The sequence below is a fragment of the Pseudopodoces humilis genome, chromosome 16 (assembly GCF_049639895.1).
Source record: "Pseudopodoces humilis isolate 2021_Gansu_Grassland_sample_001 chromosome 16, ASM4963989v1, whole genome shotgun sequence".
NCBI classification, from domain to species: Eukaryota; Metazoa; Chordata; class Aves; order Passeriformes; family Paridae; genus Pseudopodoces; species Pseudopodoces humilis.
In genome coordinates this window covers 7,665,532-7,685,731 of record NC_142215.1, presented here as the reverse complement: position 1 = coordinate 7,685,731, position 20,200 = coordinate 7,665,532, and the positions used below count along the sequence as shown (strand labels likewise).

Genomic DNA, 20,200 nt, shown 5'->3' with positions numbered 1-20,200 from the left:
ACAACAGTTCACTGTAGTTCCACTCATTTTTGCAAGTGCGCTTCCCGAAGAGATCCAAAACAGATTTCTGGAGAAGCAGATATTGCTTCAATAAAGGCTGCAAAAGCTGCTAGCTGATGCTCACAGCCCTGTAAATTAGCCCTCAGTGCATTCTGGATTTGATCACTCACCTATAATGCTTTTCAAAGCATCCAGACAAGGCCAGGAGCAGCACCCCTCTTCTGTCAGCTCAGCATCTGTGCACTGGGTCTTGCCAGACACAGTGTACAACTGTGCAGATTCCCAGCAGTGACAAAGGCTAGACAAGCTCATCCTCTACAATAACTGCTGGAGGTGGAAAGCAATCAGTGGGTCCATTCTCACAATTCAGGGGAGCTATCCATTGGGGTATGGCAGTCAAACTAAACCAGGCTGCACAAGAACTACACAGGGTTCTGCTCAAGTTGCATACGCCTCAGTGCAAGGGTTTTGAACAACTATTATGCCAGAAAGAAGACACTGCTCTCCTAACACAAGGAAAAACAGCTGGCTTCACCCCACTCATTTACTGTACCACCAGTTCATATCAGTAGCCATACTCCACACTAGACAGTGCTTGACTGGCTTTTTGTCTTTTCCCTTCCACAGACATCCTTTACAGATAGGTTTGCTAGCACCTTCTCAGAGAAGCTGACAAATACAATCTATAATAAGAATTTGCAGCTCTTTTAGAAGAGACTCAGACATCAACATTGTTACACGGTTTCTAATCTTGGGTGAGAACAAGCACTGGAAAGTTTTGGTGATTCTGCTTCCATACAGTGCTTTTCAAATCAAAGACTATCCCCAAATCTTACCCTATAGGGCTAACAGCAAAGCAATCTGTCCTGCTACAGCAGCTAAGTTATATAGCTATTACTGATTACTGCTACCATGAAAAAAATCAAAACAAACCAAAAATCAAGGATCTCTGCAAGCACCAATCCTATCCTCATGCTTAATCTACAGTTCAGTTTCCAGCTATAGGTTACAGCCATCCACTAGAACAGATGCAGCAGCACATACCACAGGATGTTGCTGGAGATTAAATTTTAATAGTCTTCAAAGCCCCACCACTACTGCCAGAGTTGAAAGGAAGGCAAATGATTTCAAGCACACTGCTTCCCACAGCCTGCCTCTTTGGGTCACTGATGGTTTCTCTGGGGAAAGAGACCCCCAGACCTGTCTTTGCATAACCCAGCTGGAGGTCACCTAAGCACTAAATCAAACCTTTATACTGCTTTTCAGGCAAACAGCACATGCAGCTTCCTTGATGTGTTTTTTATTTAAGGCAGGAATCCCTTTTCCACATTTCCCTCAAAACTAAAACTGTGTGAAACCCTATGGACAAGGGAGCATTCACTGTTGCTCCCTGCAGAATGCATGAGTGTTTGAGCATCCTGTGGACCAAGTAAAATGCTCAGCTTATCTTTTAAGATGCTAACTCCAGTCAGCTGCTTAAGCATCACTGCCTGCAGCAAAGATGGCTTGTGTTAGTCACTCTGCATGTAACTACATTCTTTTAGATAAACATTCAAAGGCCAAGCTTCAGCATGAGTAATGTGCATAGTACTCTGATGCAGAGACTTGTAGCTTTTACTGAGGCATTAAGTATATTTCTAGTTCGCACATAAGTTTTAAAGCAGCTGAAGCTCTAAAATACATGCAAGTGCTCAGGTAGAAGTTTGTTACCTCACCAGTCTTTTTGTTTAGGACCATCAGCCTTTAAACAACAGACTTGTGAGGCAAAACACATCCCTTAAGTATCCAGGCTCAGGAGACTGAACACCACACACTTTAACAGGGAAAGGGAAAAAAGCTGCCCAGACAGCACAGATCTTGTATTATCAGTGAAAAACTAAAACAGATTAGAATTTACCTTACCAGATTGATGCAAAGCCAAGCAGCTAATAAAAATAATACTTCTGTCTACCAAGACAAGTTGCCAATCTAACCTACTACAAACCCTGTAAAGCCTTTACAGTAAGAGTGATTGCTCTCTTTTACTGAATTCAGGTAAAATCTGTTCTCAGGACAAGGTATCCTTGTAATCTATAGCAGAATCAGACATATGATCTGCCTATCACTATTTCTGTTGACCCTCCATTTTGCCAATGAGCGAATCTAGTTTTGAAATCTTCATGTGACTTTTGTGTCTTTCACTGAGAAAAAGTCTTCAAGAACTTCTTCCAAGAGCAAGTACTGCACCTAATGGTGCAAGACTGTACAAGACTGAAGGATGGGTCATCTTTTTATACAGGGTTTGTGCAGACTTACAGCTTGCTTTTACTAAATCCATTTGAAGAAGAGAGCATTGAAAGAACTCTTCAGTCCTGAAGCTGCATGATACCACACTGGTGAGGGAGAAAACTTGCCAGGAATTGTGCAAAAGCCTTTACCCTCTGAAAGGACACATCAGATCAATTTTATTTAAGCCTATTATGTGAAAAGCAGTTCCAGAGACATTTCTATCCTCGACCTAGCTGAAAAAAAAAAAACATGACTACCCAGTGCTGATAGCAAGAGCTGGAACAGATTGTTTTGTAGTGAAGTCAACATTCCTCCTGGCTAACAGCTGAAAAAAGATGCTTCTCCAAAACAATCATCCTGCAGACAGAAGAGCATGTACTGAGGGCATTCTTCTTGCGGTTTACCTTATGAAAACGAGCTCAGCAGGATGTAACACAGGGAAACACAACCATGCAGACTGTGCAACTAAGTAGTATTTAGTATTTGAGTACTGCCCTTTGGATTTTATGCTAAAATTATAATTACTGCTAAATTTAACCTTGTCTTCCAAACAAGGGTCCTTCACTCAAAAGCAGGTGGCTTCCCTCCAGCATTGATAACAAGTATAAACAAAGAAAGTGTTCAAGGACACAACAGATTTCCAACTCCTTCCTGTCTGCTATAAATTGAAGCGGTTCTGAAAAGCAGTGTACTGCAGAGATTATTCCAGCACAGCATGAAGACAGCTCAGTACATATTCCTCAGTGTCCTGTTCCAGAGAGGCTGCTCCCAGATGTACAAAAGCCCAGGAATAAACACCGTGTCCATAAGCAGCATCTCCACTGTTTCACAATAGTGGCTTGTGGTGACAGGAGCTGAGCAGTGAACACCAGCCAGGAGGACCTCTTGCCAAGGCCTCCACACAGGGACAAGGACAGCATAACATAACCCAGACAAGAATGTACTGAAAAAAAATTCAAAGGAAAAGTTGTGTTGTACCAAAAATGGAGATTTTTATTTCTATAAACCAAAAATGGCTTCTGAGCTTTCTCCGGACCCAAAGGTTTTTAAATTATTCATTTCCCTGTTTTGAATTGGTCAGTTGTAAGAGATAGCAGGCACTCTGAATAAAGATAAATATTTGAAGCAGTTATGTCTTCCAGTAAGCAACCCTGTAGCTTCCAGTAACAGGACTGTGCAACAGAAGGCAGGCAGGAGAACAGGCCTGGGGATGGTAGTCACTTATTATAGAAGGTCACTTACATGGCCCAGCAAGTACAGAGTTCATCACTCTTAAGTGGCTAAGTGAATTCACAGCCAGTAATATAAATCTGCTCACCAGTGTTAGTGTTTGAGCTCCAAACCTGCATTTCAGCTGTGCAGCACAGCTTCACATCTTGAGAGGTGGCTGCCCACAGTGCTCAAAAACAAGACAATTCACAGGTTTTCCCAAAAATTTTTCCTAGTGTGTTAATATTTAAAACAATTCCAGCATGTGATTGTAGATTAAGTTTAGTGGCTTTCAAGCAACAGATTATCATTTTAGAGCACATACATAATCCAGTATGCAGGAATTTAGGAAAGCAGCAGCTGTATAAGCAGCTCACACAAAGCACATAAAAACTGTGCTATTTTTATTAGCAGGCATCAGCATTCAGGTCCTCAAAGATGTGAAGTGGAAGTTCAGCAACAGGCTTATTTCTGGAGCATTGCTTCATTTCATCTGAGAAGATCAACACTCTAAACATTAACTCTTGCATGGCCTTTATGTACTATAGCACACTGGAGACCAGTGGTGAGAAAACAGAGCCTACCACTTGTCAGGGCATTCTAAGAACTTCTGCCTGCACTACAACAGGTAAGAGATTATTTTTCCCCTTTACAGAGCAGTTTGGAGGTATTTAAAGAATGCTTTACAAAATCAAACTTGGTTTGAGCCTAGTCCTTTATTTGATGCTAGGGAATGCCAACTGAATTTCAATCAAGGAAACTCATATGAAAGTCTGCAGGGTTCAACCCTTGACCCCAAACATGTAGAAAGCAGCTTTTCCTGCATCAGCTCAGCTAGACTGCTCAATGTGATGAGGACATCACAAAAAAAATTGCAAGAAAAAAAATTAAGCAAGTTATGAAGCTTCCACATTCCCCGAATCTCAAAAAAGGAAACAAATGGAGAAGTGTTTGTTTGCTGCCCACAGTACCTGTATGAAGTCAGAACTATTTAAAAGTACAGACTGGCTTCCTTGCCTAAAGCACCTCCTTCACCATTTAAGCTGTTATTTAGTAAAGCACCCATCATACCCTTCCTCCCCCACCAGTGACTACAAAAAGTATTTTAGTCAAAACAAGGCATGAAGACTTACAGCACTTAGATTATTCCTTGCTGATAAGAGCTGGAGAACACAAAGCTGCTGCCAATGCCACAGCACCCAGCAAAAACTCAGACCCCCCGAGGCTGCTTCTCTGCAAGGTCAATGCTTCAACTTACCAGCAGGGAGCTGCCACTCTCCTCTACCTCTCAGCATGTTCACCTGCCAAAGCTTCAGGGGTAACACTGTTCTTCTAGTTTATTATTCTCCTGGAAGTGTTCCTCCCAGAGTAAAACACCTAGGAGTTGACAGGGATCAAACACTGCTTGCTATTAGGGGGAAGAAAAGAACGCTGAAAAGCTTGAAGACAGCTTTTCTGACTACTCATCTCCTTGCATCTAAGAGAAAAGCAGTGACAGTGAAAAAGTCTTCGGGTATCAGGCAGCCTGCTCACCCAGCATAGGTTGGTGTGCAAACAAAGGATAAGAAGGATCTAGGCTGGATCTTTGACAGTGTTTACTAACAGGCTTGACAGTCATTTGCCTCAGTCTTTGAGGAGCTTGCCTTTACTGATGATAAAAAGTGTGCAGACAGCAAGGATAATTATTTTCTACACAGAAGACACGTGCCACATCTCTACAGCAATAAAGACACACATACTTTGTTAAAATAAACTGTAAACAGCCCAAAAATGTCTAGCCTAGTACAGCAAGCACTGGCCAAATTTACCCTCATGAATCAAAAAGCCAGCACTGCATTTCTACAGGAATAAGAGCAGATGAAGGACTTTCTGTACCCTGTTGAAAGACAGGAAAAGGACACAGCTGCCACCAGCAGTTAGGCCCAAGAGCTCAAGGGCACCAATAGCTGTGCTGAATTGCAAGAGCTTCCATACGAGAAGCAGCAATTTCAAAAGAAAAGGGTCTGATTATGCTACTCCACTTGGTAAACCAAAGTACAGGGTCAGAGGAATGGAAAAAAGAGTAACAGAACATGAGCTCTAGGAAGACAGATTCTCTTGCTTCCCAAAGTTTGGTAGATATGTAGAAAGTTTCTGGCAGTTTACAGAACTGTAAAAACCAGTACTAACATCCACAAGTACAAGGTACCTGGCACACAGCCATCCCAGACAGTTTTACAATTCAAAGTTCTTCAATTATTCATCCACCACCACTTGGCTTACTGAGTGATAACCACAGTTACAACACACTGAATTAGACCAGAGGTGAGGATTGTGTCATAAAGGGAAAATAAAGTCCAAAAGTATTTATTCTAAGAATTTTTAAACACCTGCACAGATAGCAGAAACAAGCCAAGTTATTCTTTCTCCCTGCCAGCCTGTTTTTCACAGCAGTGCCCTCATCCCTTCCTCCTTTAAGCAGGAGCTGAACAAACCAGGTCTGAAAGCCAGTTCACAGCTGTGAACATTCCTCTGCACAGAAGAATTAGTCTTATAACAGATCTGACAACAACCCCAGTACTAATATAACAGAAGGGATTGCTGGGCTACTTATTTTGCTTTCATGGTAGAATCTGAAAAGAGCTGCTTAATCAGCTTTCCTAACACTCTGAATAATTAGCAAGTAATCAAAGCCTTGCAAGATTTTTCAGTGGAGTATGGCACAAGCTGTTTTCACATAGCTTTTTCCTAATTATCCTACAAACTGTTTCATGCATAATTGCAGGAATTTAAATACATTTGTTCCCCTTTAGTCTCCAGGTGACTTTCATGCCTAAAGACAGGATTTCTTTGATTTTTTTTTTAATTTCTATATTGAAAAAAGTCTGTGATAACATCACTAAAATAGTAAAAAGAAATAATCACATATACATCTTAGAGCTGTCTTTCCTGTAAACTCTTTCAATTCCCAATAGCAATTATATTCCCAATAGTCCTGTCTTCCTGAACAGAGATATAGAGTTAGGAGGACTGAACAGCTATCTACTGACACATTTTGTTCTGGTTTGTTTCAGCTGAGTTTGCTTCCTTTGGTCATGGAAGTCCTTCAGACAATGTTCTGCCCAAGAGGCAGGTATTGGAGATGACTGCTACAGTCTTCAGAGCAGCTTGCAAGCCTGAGCTCAGCTGATCCAGAGGAAGCAAACAAACCAAACTTGCACACTATTAACACAATACCAGGGCTCTGCAAGCAGCTCATCACTCTTGCAATTAATGCACAACAGATGTCTAAATACTGCTGGACATGTTTTGCATTTTCACTCTTTTGGGAATGCTTTGCTCTCCAACTGAAAGTCAAAGACTTGGCCCTAATACAACAGTACTAGGAGCCTGTGCTGTGAGAACAGAGCTGAAATAGCAGGAAAACGGACTCTAAATTAGCTTACAATCCATTTCCAAAGACTAGCCTGATACCAATATGCCTTCAAGGCTGGTAATCGGCACAGCTTCCATGCTTGCTCCTTCAGTGACTAGGGACATGTCATACTGGAGTGCAACACTGGGGTGGCAAGTATCTGAAGTCCCAAGTAATGCAAACCACCTCAACATTTTTTTCAGGAAAGGAATTGCTTTGCAGTTAAGGCAGTAGACATAATCAAGAATCCAAACACATTTATGTTACCACCAACCAGGACTGCATCACAGAACCCTCTCTGGGTTCCAATTTCAACAGAAAATGCTTTGTTTCCTCTAAAAGTTTACAGACCCCATGGCCTAACATCTTATGTAATCAAGGCACCTAACACAGCACTGCTAAAAGCCTCTCATCTCCCCTAAAATGACTATCCTTAAGTCAGCTTGACTTTTGAGATCCAAAAGGAAAGTTCATGCAGCTGCACTCAGCACTTACTATATAATTGATGTACTTAGAGCTTCTAAATAGGACTTGCAAGTTTTCAAAGTGATTGCAGAAGAGAAATACTGTAATCAAAGTCCTTGTCCCTCCAAAGCCTCATGAAATTGTACTAAATGCTAGCTATTATTGGAGAATGTTCTTGGTGAAGCTAAGGGCAGCTGCACTGATTCTGGAGGTCTTGGAATGGAAGATCAGGGATCAGCCTGCTCAAATACACAGCTGACACAAGGTCAATCTGAAAGTGTATTCAACAGGCTTAGAGCTGGCCTCTATGTCATTACTTTATTAAACTAGTTAGGATGTGCTCCACCAGTAATAAATTTCATTAGTTTTCAATCAACTTGAAGTACTTCAGATAAGAGCAGGCACTTTAAAACTAATAGCCAACCCTGTGTTCATTATAAGGGCACTGACACACCATGGAAATGTTTCCTTCCTGTGAGCCCCAACAGATTCCTTCCCTAATAAAAGGGAGTACAAGAACATGAACAAGTGCTGACTGCATCCATCCCTCCCCCATTTCCACAGACAGTGGGCTATTGGTGCTGTTATAGAATAATATCAGCATACAGCTTCTATAAAGATGGATAGTGATGACTTTTTCTATACATCTGTAGAAAATGCCACACAACAAGGCTTGGTAATAAATCCAAGTACCCAAGATAATAAAGAAATGCTTGACTTAGAAAAGATTTATTTTAGTAAGAGTATACCCTGACATTCATTTGAAACCAAGTCTATGAAACATATGAGGAAGAATGGGTAAGTGCAGCTCTTCTTCCTGTAATACAGGTCAACATGGGAGAAATATACTACTTACTCTTTGGTCAAAAGTGGGCAGGATTTGAGTAGAAAGCGAGCCAAAGCAGAGTCCTGGTAAATGAGTTCAGGAGGTGCAGTTGGGCTTTTTAAATTCAAGCATCGAACAATAACATACAGAACAGCAGCAACTGCAGCTAGCTTCACCCCATCAAACACTGCTGGCAGCTCAGAGGTTTCCAACATTGTATTCATTTTCAGCCTGGAGATAAAAAACAACATTAAAGCTCTTAGAAATACAGTGCTGGATATGATTATCAACTGTCACGTTACATACACATTTGTGCTAACCAACTAAATTTGTCAGTCAACACTGCCAGGAAATCCTAGTATCCCAACTCAGACTAGCAACTTTTAAGCTGGAAGAAAATTTAGTTGGTATTGTTCTAAACACCCTGACCAACCGGAGAAAAACTGGATGATCAGCTGTGGAAGAGATTTATTCCTAATCAGTGCTGCCCTAGAATTGCATCAGTGTCTCAGGTGTCAGCCCCTGCTCTGCAGCCAGTCAATACATGCAGGATTTTGGCCAAGACTACCCAGGTCAAACAGAAGCTGGGTGAAAAGCCAGGCTATAAAAGTACCTTGGCAGCTTTGGACATGTGTTCCTTCACAGGTGTACAAGCCAGACTTGAAAAGCAGCACCTGAAAGAACTATTGTGTTAGCTCCTCATCCTGAGTCTTGTAGTTCCATGAGAACACTGGTACTAAATCCTGCCTGCACTTAAGATGGTCACTTTATGTATTGGCATTTTCAGCATTTCTCTTTAGTCACTGCAGTTCTGCAGCTGAAGAACTAGATAAATAATAGTAATTAACAATAATTAACTACTCTTTAAAGGGCTTTAGAGTGAAGAAGTAATGAAATTTAAAAAACATATCCTTCCAGCTTGAAATCAAATTCTTAAACTGATCCAGCTCATTTTGAACATGCAGGTCAAAAAAGCATCTCATTTATTGTTGAATGGACAGGTTTTTCCCTGGGTCTTTCCTAGTCACACAGGTAACCATGTAAGATAAGTGACAAGCCAAGCCTTACCAATTTCAATTTTCTTCAAGCTAGAAAAAACTGCCAGTCCTCAGAAGATTTGTCACCGGTCCACGTGTTGCCAGAGCTACCCTGTGGGTGGGGAGGGAAAGCAAATTGATTATTACTGATAAAGCTGCATTTCTCAGCTGGAAAGGATGAACACAAATTTATACAAAGGTCCCATCACAGACATGGCAAGCTATTTGTGTAGTCAATCATAACCAACTCTGATCCATCTGCATCAGAAATCTGTTGCCAGTGAACATATTCCAGACTAGATCATTTGCCTACAGCATATTAACTCATCTGCAGTAGGCAAATGCAACTTCATGAGCAGAGACTTCATCTCGGCAAGACAATGAGACATTGTACTCAGAAAACTTACCCAAATCTCTTCCTATTTAAAGGACTAGGCTCTGCAGGATACTCTCCTCAACTTTGCAATATCTACTATGTTACTGAAGTGTGAAGCCAGGCTGAAAGAAGTTTCCTGCAACTTTTATTACAACTTCAGATGGAAGCTTGTAAACAGTCTCTGCTTGTTCCCACTTCCTTTTTGAGATGTTACAACATATCACACTTCAACACCGTGGGAGCCACAGGAGGCTCAGACACAGCCACCTAATTAATACTAGGGCACATGCAAAAAGGCTTGTTACAAGATTTTGATGCTGCCAATAAAAGCTTTCAGCCTGTGACCATAGAAGTGTAAGCAATACTTGCTATTAGAACTACCATCCCACAGGCACAACAAATCGATGGGGACTCAGAGCTTCCAGGAAAAGCTCCAGAACTGTCTGCTCTCTACCACAGCTGCTGCCTCCAAATGGAAAACACGCTATCAGGACAGACCATATCAAAGTCTTACTCTCCTTTATAGCAGGAGTAAAGAGTCTCAGAAGTACTTTCTGTACTCTGTGTAGCTACACCAAAACCCCTCAGAAGAAAACACACATGACATCAGCTACTGACTAATAGCATGGTAGAAAGCTGCAAGTTTCTGCCACCACAGCCATCTGCATAGCAGAACAGAGCCAGGGAAGCAGAGACATTTAATCTTGGACAGCTCTTCAGCTTCTGTTTTCCAATTCTGAGCTTCACAGGAGAAGGGAAAGGAAAAAGCCTTCTATTCTTCAACTCAGAAGATTGCATGGGCATCATGAGAGGAGTTCAAGAACAATGTTTAGGTGCAGAATGCTGTTTCACATGTCTACTTGGTAAGCTTCTACCAGCACTACCATCAGTTCTCTAGGAGACAACAGGCAAACTACAGCAATGGTTTCACCAGGGAAGGCACAACTGGCTGAAGAACAGGCCAGCTTCCTGAACTCAAGGACAATCAGGTGCTCAAGAAAATCTCCCTCAGATCAAACTCCCAGAAGTTCTGTTGACATCTTCCCATCATTGTTTTATTCAGAAAATTGAGACACTAATACCCGAGACCATCCTGACACCTGGATTTTAAGATAGTTTGCTGCTTACAGCTTTCACCTTAGTGATTTTTTTAAAATAAAACTGAGCACAATTAGTCATTAGGATTTTGTACTAGTGACTCGGTATAATTGATCCAACTAAGCCCTATCTCCCTGAGAATGTTCTCTCCCCTGTAATCCTCAGATTACAAACACACCACATCTTTTCTGAAACTTTTATGTCTCATGTTAGCCTGTCACTCCCTTAAAACAACATACCAGCTTGCCATTACTTTCAGCTGAAAAATCAGCTGTTGGTAGGCAGGATTATGATTTGACACTTATGAACTAGTATTTTCCATTTTAGACAGTCTAAAACACACATTCACAGAACTTACGCACCTCAAACGTGTTAGAGGTTCATGTATTTGTCAAAATCTTTACCCAAAAGCTCAGATCAGCCTGTAGGTGTAACACAAAACTGGCACTGCTTCAATTGCACAGCTTTCTGCAGTGGTTATTTAAGCAGTGGATCTAGTCCATGAATACTCCATGCCCTGTGGATTCAGCTGTGTCACTTGAGGCACTTGCTCTAAAGTCTGGTATTTCTGAAGACCTAAATTGACCCGTCTCAGCCAGGACAGATTTGCAAGGGCTGAGTCAAAGCACTCAGCTCTAAAATTTTAAGGGTTTAGCTTACTAAAATGGATTTAAGCTTTGCCTCTAATCACATGGACAAATGTCTCCCTATTTAACCAGCTGGGATGAGGTCACCTTGCTTCTGTTTTGTTAAACCCTTCTTGCATTGACTCAAACTTGTCTGTTTAAAAAAAAATAATAAATAGATAACCACAGGTTTGAGCCAGACAAATTTTAATCTAGAATCTCCTCTAACTGGGTCAGCATTAATCTAAACAGACAAACATTTGGCTTTTTCCATATACAAAACACTGGATTCACTTCCAGCAGGCTAGGCAAAATTACCAAAAAGCATACCACTGGAAGCAATCAAACCTTTCCATCCACCAAAGCATCTGAGGTCCACATTGGGGAACCCAAAGAAGTTGAAGCTCCTGGCCCCAAGGATGCTATTTTGAACCATCTTAATTGCACAATTCTTTTTTTAAAATCACTTACAGGCATAACAGCCCCAAAGACTGGCAATGTTGTTAAGTCCCAATTCTAACAGAGATAACTTTAAAATCAATCACTGGAAGGCAAGTGCTGGATTTGTAGTCTTTTCATTTGCCCTTTTATCACAAAAAACTGAAAATCATGTTACAGGAAACACTTCAGCACTGCTGTTAACAGAGTACACTTCATCTTTACAAGTATAACAAGAGAAAATCCCAAGTCTCACCCTTTCCAGACAGAAACAGACAAGTACAACAAAAGGCAGTAGAGCTACTAGCAAATTCTTTGTGTAGCCTTTCAAAAACACTGGGTTTTTGGGATAGACATCATCAAAATATTTACTTGCACAGTAAGTGAATTCACAACTATCAACAAATCCAAGACCTGTACACATTTCAGTTGCAGCTTTCCTGTGGAGAGGAAACTTCCAGGGACAGACATTACTGTGACTCAACAGGCCACGCACAGGATTTGGTAGCTACCAAGCTTTACAGCTCCTCCACCCACAGAAGCAGAGTCTGACTCTTCATACTGGAAAGCCAAAATTAAAAAAGCAAAGATCTTAAAGGAAGCTTTTCCCACAGGATCCTCCCTCCTCAGGCCTTTTAACAAGCCATTCAAAGCCTGGCAGACTCATTTATTTCACTGAAGCATTAGAAATGCTTTAGGCTAATGCAAGGATGCAGCTACAAGGAACACAAAGAGCAAAGGCCTCTTTGAAAGGGGCTCCACTAAGGAGATATTCTACTCTCCATTACACGGACTGAAGAATCTTGAAAAAAAATGACATTTCCAGGAAGGGCAGCTTGGTACAAAAGCCTCACGGATGCCTCCCCACCCTGCACCATTCTGGCTCACTGATGCTCTCAGAGCTCAGCTAGACACCAAAACACTGGAAAAACACCTGGGCAGCAGTGAGAGTCTTTAAAAACTCCCTTTCTTATTCAGTTACAGCTTACCAAGCTGAGTAATACTCTTACCCACTAGGGCTCAAAAGAGCCAAAGAGGCCATTTCTGACAGATTTAAGCAGGCAGACTTTAACTACCATATCAGACATTTCTCAGACTGGTTTCATATATTTTAGTGTCTGCTTGGGAATAAAATTCTGAAAGCAAGTGTATCAGACATGAAGAAAGCAAATCCACCCTACTTTAAATAGTTGTGCCTAGGCAGACTGGGGTCAAAAGTAAGTTGAGGGTTTTTTTCCCACCTTTTTAAGGAGGGAGGCTGAAGTTAGTTCTTTATGGAATGTTTCCAGGAAATTATTCATCTTTAATAGCAGCCAAAGCTAATAACTTTTCTGTAAGATATACTGCAAAACCAGAAGGTACAGGCTGTCGCTACCCGGTAAGATATTTAGAACCACATTATGGGGGAAAGGAACTTTATTAAGGAAAGGGTAAAATGTCAGAGCACTGCATAGTTTTTTAAACAAAGACAAGTTTTATGCCAGCATATTACCCAAATGTCACTCCAGGAAGTGTATGGAAGTGTCCCACTGCTGAGCTTTCAATAGTTTAAATACAGAGGATGATGTTTAGAGACCATCCAGATGAAGATGAATATCCTTGAGAAAGGCTCTGAAATGTGTCCTGATGGGAAAGGCTGCCAGAGTAAGCACTGAAGGACAAGCTACACAAGTACAGAACCTGTGTAAGGGGACTCAAAGAACGCCTCAAGCTTTGTTGTACAGTTTCATAGCCTGTCTTTTGTCCAGCACTTGTATTAAGAATGTCTTTGTTTTTATGGCAAAGTGTTAAGTCTAAACTGCTTTCTTCCCTGAAAATTACACAGGCAAGTATTTTAGGGCCACACCAATACTATGCCTCATCAGCTTAAGCACATAAACCAAGTCATAACACCACTTATCTCGAGACTGGCATCTAACCAGCCCAAGCTCATCCAGTGCAGAACCTCCCATTACCTTCAGTGTGGCTCAGAGAACACGTCAGAAGCAAATGCTGAGATCTTGATGTATCACTCAGTACTTCTGGCCATTTAAAAGAGTCAGCTAAGTCTCAGGCCTCAAAGCACAGAGGCTATAATTAAGAATTAGCTGAGTACTTAAGGCACTTAAGTTTAGGGTCAGATGTGGCAATGAGAGATAAAATGCAGTCCTCAGGAGTTTGGCAAAGCCCACCATGGGTTTGTCGTCCAATATGTGACAGATTTTATTTGCAAATAAAGAGGGCACACTGACACACCCCATCACAAGGATGATTAAAAGAACACTATTTGGACAGCCTATTGAAGTCCTCAGTGCAAATCCCTCCCTGTGCCAGGGCCATACCCAGGCCAGGATTTGGCTGGTTGGCAAGTACAGAAACCAGTAAGCACAGAAACTAGCAAGTATTGTTTACACTCTGTTCCAAAAAAATTTCTTGGCCGGTACCTTCACTGGAGTTTGACCTTTTCATCAGTTACAATACTTGCCTCATACTAAATTTAGAGGTACTGGGAGGTTATGGGGATAAAGTTCATAGCACATGGAAACATCAGCACAGTCAGAAAGACAGGTGCCTTGAACTGCAGCTTTTTACCTTGCCCTTGAGGGGTTCTACATCTTCAGAGCAGAAATCAAGCATCTCAGAGGGCTGTGGGTGTACATCCCAAGGCAGGCTGCTTAGAAATGCACCCAAGAATAAATCTATAGCCAAGAGGGCCAAAGGTTTTTCAGCACTCTCACCTCTCCAAGAAGGTTAATTTACAGTCAAATGAGCCTTGATTTTCACTTCCTTCTAACTACAGGAACTACTTTTGTTTCCCTACAATATAATTTTAACTGATCAGAGATAGTTCTGCTTCAGGACAGCAGCTTTTATACATTACCTAAGGTTGCTATGAAGAGTCCTTGTTACATCACCTTATCCTGGTTCCTGATTATGTCAAATGGATTGAAAACCTCTGAATTAGCTTTTATTGCACACACCTCATGAACATGATTAAACCAAGACAGGATCAGACTCTGACTTCAGATAAATCAATTAATTGCAGTAATCAAATAACACAAGCCTTTCTTTTAAGATAAGGTGCAGAGACTCAGACTGTCTCCCTAACCACCACCTTATGTAACTACAGGGGCAAAGCTTCAGGTCCTTGTAGAAGAGGTCAAGATAACTTTTAGGTACAGAGAGAAATGTTGGGTAACACCTTTCCACAGTCTTACAGCATTAGCAGGTGTCCCTTGCCTACCACATAACTGTGCCAGGGAGCAGCATTAAGCTCAGGGGAAGAAATAGAGTAAACAGACTGTAGAGAAGCCAACAAACCATGCTCAGTAGTTGAGGGAATGCTGTTGGACTCAAGCCACAGAGAGCTAAGTGAGCTAATAAAAACTGCATTATAGACCAATCCCCATCAAGGAAGTCTGCTCTATTCCTTCATTATATTTTGAAGCATCACATTGTTAAAGCCTCATTTATCCTCTGACTCCAACTCCTCCATTCCCACACTGCCACATAGCTCAGCTGAACATACTGGAGGGACAGCTCAAAATCCAAGGACATCACGGATGTCTTGCTCAGCTAGAGGGTTGAGCGAGGAATATGCTCCACACACAGCAGGGAAAGCCCACCTATAACATAACACAGGTAAGAACTTTATTTGCGAACAGTGCGGTTGAAGCAGCCTGAAAACACCTATACTGAACACGATGAAAAGCTGAGGTGCCATTCCACTGAGGTCTTTAAACACCTTGCTTACTTTGTTCCCCTGATGAGCAGCTCCTCTCCACAGGGGAGCAGAAGATTTGCAGAGTCATTCTCTCACAGTCTGTCCATGACAGATCGAAGGCTCACACTAGAGGAGTAACGTTATTCACACAAATACATTGAAAATTAAGCAAAAACGTTTCAGAGCAGAAGAACTACAGATAAAGAGACAGGGGCTGACCAACACCCAGCTACCACCACTGATGGATACTCAGGTCCTCCCAGACTGCAACTAAAAGAGAGGTTTTGGAGCACTACAGCAGTCACCAGCAATTCAGTGTGCAAAGGGCTATATAGCCCTCTCTCCTGCTGAATCAGAGTGACAGACTAGGGGTATTACAGGCTCATGTTTTAGGACATTTTGTCCTTACCTCTTACAAGGAGGCTCACTGTAAATGACTGTGCATGTGCTTATTACACTCAGTACAACCCTGCATATTCACATATGCTCAACCAACACTTCACAGAACTGGGTGTTCCAGATAAGGGAAAGCCAGGCTTGAACCCTCTCTGCACACGCTTTTTAGAACCTGCAGCTCTATACAAAAGCATCTTTGAGGATGCTTTGAGGTAAGTTTAGAAGCAGGACAAGCTACTCAACAGTGAGCCTCTCAGCAGCAGTCACTTATTCCTTCTTATGAGGAACCTGTACTACACTTTTTGAGAACTCAATGCCCTGAATAGGGCTGTAGCTCAGTTACTTGCAAATAAGACATGAGACATTTCAGAAAAGTTTGGTGTTTGCAGGGCCTCAACCCATATTAGCAGAGAAGCTGTCAATGTAATTTTAGTCAGACTGAACCCATGATAAGGAGAAATGAAAGCATTTCTCAACAGCAGAGAGTAATAGACAACTGCACTTCTTAGGCAGTCTAGAGATACAGATAAATTTGTTTGCTCTCTGCCAAGTCTGGCACTGCCTTCCACTGCCACTACCTCAGAGTTCAGGCACAATGACATTTCAAGCACCTGGTTTTTACTGAACTGCTCTGCAAAGCATTTTCAATTACTACTGCCTGATACTGGCAGAGTAAGGCTGGCAGTCAGAAACAATCTTTATTGTTAAGTCAACATAGAGGTGAAGGAAAGACAAGCCCTTGGGTGTAGAAGCCTTCCTAGAGCCAGAAAAGGCTGATAGCTGCCCCACAGGGTACCCATCACTGCCACCCATATATTGCTGGGCAAGTGGGACTTTGCTTTCCACAAGGGCAGTGTGCCCTTGCACACTGAAATTAAATCAATTGAAATTGAATCAATCAGCTGAGTTTGATCGTATATTTAACTGCATATAAGCTTAAACTTTGCAAGCTAAATGGGCAGAAGAAGGGCAAATACTTGCACAGGAGATAATTGATCTACGGCACATTAAGAACAGTGATTCAGAACTGTAACACATCATGAAACACACTCTTCCAGAGAAACTCAGAAGCATAGATGAAGACTCCAGAGTACTAATAAACTATGATAACTCAGGATTTTGCTGAAAAGTCCAAGTAACCAGTTTCAGACTGATCTTTGCACCTTTCAGCAGTAATTACAAGCACCCAAGAACACAGCACTCACACTCCTACCAGAGACTGAAAAATCCTGTTCTTGGCTAGCTTAATCCAAGTTCAGGTACTGCCAGAGCAGGCTGTGTGAAAGTCTGGATGAAGAGGCAAGAGTTATGGAAGAAGAAACATAACAGAGTAAATCCAGTAGGACCCCAGGAATTTCACTGCTCTAAAATAATTGTCTGCTATCTTACATCAAATCCCATCTGGAGTAGAGCTGGAACTTTGTAGACTCAGAAAACGTCTTCATATGCCTGTGTCAAGGTCAAAGGGTTTTATTTGGCGATCTTTCCTTCCCAGTGCCACATCCCAGAAAAACTTTTTCAATGTGTTGATCTCTGAGTTTTCACATGACAAGTTAAATAAAGCAGCTTTATGAAGCACTAAGAGATTAAGCTGCTATTCACTCCCTGAATAGAGAAATACAGCTTTTACAGGAAGAGTAGAATAAGTTAATTTTTAAATTTAACTTCTTCAGAAGGAGTTCTGGAAGACAGAAGGTTTTATCCACAACATCCACATCTTTTCCACACCTAAAAAAGACAGTCTGGCACAACTGTAGGTCAGCCTCATCTTTTGTGCAGCTAATTCACTCAATAACACAGAGGACCTCCCATGCAAAAGCAACTATTTTTAAGAGTAAGACAGGAGACTAGAAGAACTCAAACATTAGCTTTTATTTCTCTTTGCATATCCTTCCTATTCTTACTCTTGACTTTGAGACCAACATAAATGATAACTAGAATAAGAAGAATGGCTGCATGTCTACTGATCTAAGAAGAGATAAGAGAAGCTATTGAAACTTCTCTTGTGATATGAGAACTAAGCAAGCACCTCAGAGAAAAGGTGACACATGAAAGATAAGACAGCTACCCCAGACTACTTGTCAATAACAAAACTCCCTGCCCAGGAAATACTCATTATCAAAGAAAGCCTAAAAATGAGATACCACAAATGCAAACAACTGAACTGAGTGTTCTGTGGACACCATATCAGCAGGGACTAGAATATGTCAACCTAAGCAATATTATGAACAGGGCTGAGCATGATAATAATTGATAAATAAGGCATGTAAGATGAACACACTGTAGCTGACTAATAAGCCAGGAACATTTGTTACAGAAGGACGCACCAGTGCTGTGAAAGCCAAACAGCAATCTAAGATGCTGTCAGGAATCTTTAGTACTTGCCAGACCAGTGACAATTTTTCATCAACAATAAGAGGAAGCTGCTATGAATTCTCTGAGGGAACATACATGAGAATGCAAGTACAGAATGCAATCCCTCGAGTCATAACTGCATGAATAAAGCTGCTCCTGACATACCTCTGCAAACAAGTTAGCATCAGGTGAGAGATCTCAGCAGCTGTAACTCCTCAATTGTGATAGATACATCGACACATCCTGTGCTGGAGTAGAACCACAAGTTACACTTGAAGGTGCAGGATGGAGCAGAGTCCCATTACACAGGGGTAACAAGCAGGTAACAAAAGGGAGTCTGAAGCTGATGCTCGTAGCAGGGTCAGGACCTTGGAGCGTGAGCACCAGGGAAGAGCCTCGTTTAGCGGAAGCAGTATGACAGGAGGGCACAATCCCCCTGGCTCTCCTTCAAGCAATTCTCTGTTCCGCACACAGCACCCCATCGCATCCCACCTCGGCCTTCCCTCCCTGCGAGCACAGGGAAGTGCTGCTCCCACCCCAGCTCTTGCCTTGCACAGCCTCGCACCCCCAGAGAGCGAAAGTGGAAGCTGTCACCGCACCGCCACCTCCCCGAGCTTCCAACGTCGGGGAGAACCGCCAAAGGACCGGACACTGACCGCCATAGCCCCACGGAGGGACATCACCATCTCCCCCTCGGGTAACTAACACGCGGGGACGGGCGTGCGGACAGTACACGGCAGGACGGCGTCTGGGCAGGGACAGACCCGGCCGCGGGGCAGCCCCCCAGGCCTGGTGAGAGGAACGGGAACGAGGCCCGACCATCCTGCGAGCCCTGCGGGAAGGGGCTCCCGGGCGCCCGCACCTCACCTGCAGCCCCGGCCGGGCGCGAAGCCCCCGACAGCTCCCACCGCCGCTCCCGCCCGTCTGCCGCGGCCCCGCCGCCCGCTGCCCTTTAGCGGCCGCCCTCCCCCGCCCATTGGCCACCGCCGAGCCGCTTCCGCCCAGGCCCGCACGTCCATTGGTCAGAAGGCGAGCTGGGGACGGGCGCTCCATCACTGACGCGCGGGTGCCATTGGCTGGAGGAGGAGCAGGGCGCGGGACCCGCGGTTCCAATGGCTCGGGCACCTGTCGGTCAGGCGGAGGACGGTGGTTGGCGGCGGCGGGCTGGGGGCGGGGCTGCCGGCGGGGACAGCGGTGCCGCGGCCATGACAGAGCGGGGCCCGGGGGCGCGGCGGGTGTGAGGGCGGGGGGCGGTCGCTGCCGCCTCAGCTGCATTTTCAGGCCGCCGCTTCCTGCCGCCAGAACCATCGCCCGTGACGTGCGGGATGCAGCCTGGGGAGCGGCTCCGGCTGAGGGACACTGTTGCTCCTCAGTGACATGGAGCTCGGTGGTCTTGAGGACCAAAAATCCCTCTAGGCTGCCGATAAGCCATGTGGTGTACCGGTGCTCGGTGCTGGTTACATAATACTGCATCTTTTAGAAACAGTATTTTCGAGCCTTAAAAATGATGGCTGTGCCCTCAGGGCGCTGGGTTTGTTTATCATGGGCCCACAGGCCAGCTCTGTGTGGCAAACCCTGGGGCCACCCTTGGACTGTGCCAGCATCACTGAAGGGTCATCCCCGGTCCCTCAGAGCACTGTCACACCAGCTGGGGTTTGTGACGGGGACAGTAAAATCCACTCAGAGGCAGATGGACCTTGACCCATCTGAAGGGTACTGGAGAAAAATAAAGGATAAGATAAAAAACTGCCCACAATGCAATGTTTATGTTTATAAACCTGCTTTTTTTTTTTTTTTTTTTTTTATTTTTATTCTTCCAAAAGAGCCATGCGTTATATTGCTGGTAACAACCATTCTGAGCTGTGTTAATGGTTGCTTTATATAACTGGATGGAAAAATCCTTCCTCTCATTTCAGATATTTAGTTTCCTCTGTTTACCGGGTGTTGGAGCTTCCTACGTGGAGAAAGCTTTCAAGGAGCAAGTCACATTTTCCAGGGTGCCGTGTACA

At 43.2% G+C, this 20,200-nt stretch overlaps 1 protein-coding gene across 3 annotated transcripts in view; it reads right to left on the bottom strand.

Moving 5' to 3' along the window:
* The window catches only part of ABHD2 (abhydrolase domain containing 2, acylglycerol lipase), a 37,654-nt gene extending 18,523 nt beyond the window's left edge, over window positions 1-19,131 (bottom strand). Inside the window, exons 1-4 of one of the 3 annotated variants that reach the window (XM_014251200.2) lie at window positions 19,059-19,131; window positions 18,357-18,439; window positions 9,231-9,311; window positions 8,193-8,393 (exon numbers count right to left, since the gene is read on the bottom strand). In XM_014251200.2, coding sequence (XP_014106675.2) covers window positions 8,193-8,386 — 194 coding nt within the window. In that variant the 5' untranslated portion in view covers window positions 8,387-8,393; window positions 9,231-9,311; window positions 18,357-18,439; window positions 19,059-19,131. Of the gene's footprint in view, window positions 1-8,192; window positions 8,394-9,230; window positions 9,312-9,606; window positions 9,628-18,356; window positions 18,440-19,058 lie in introns of those variants that run through there. The other 2 variants (XM_005521580.3, XM_014251201.2) reach the window with 2 other exon arrangements.
* Window positions 19,132-20,200: the final 1,069 nt, after the last annotated feature.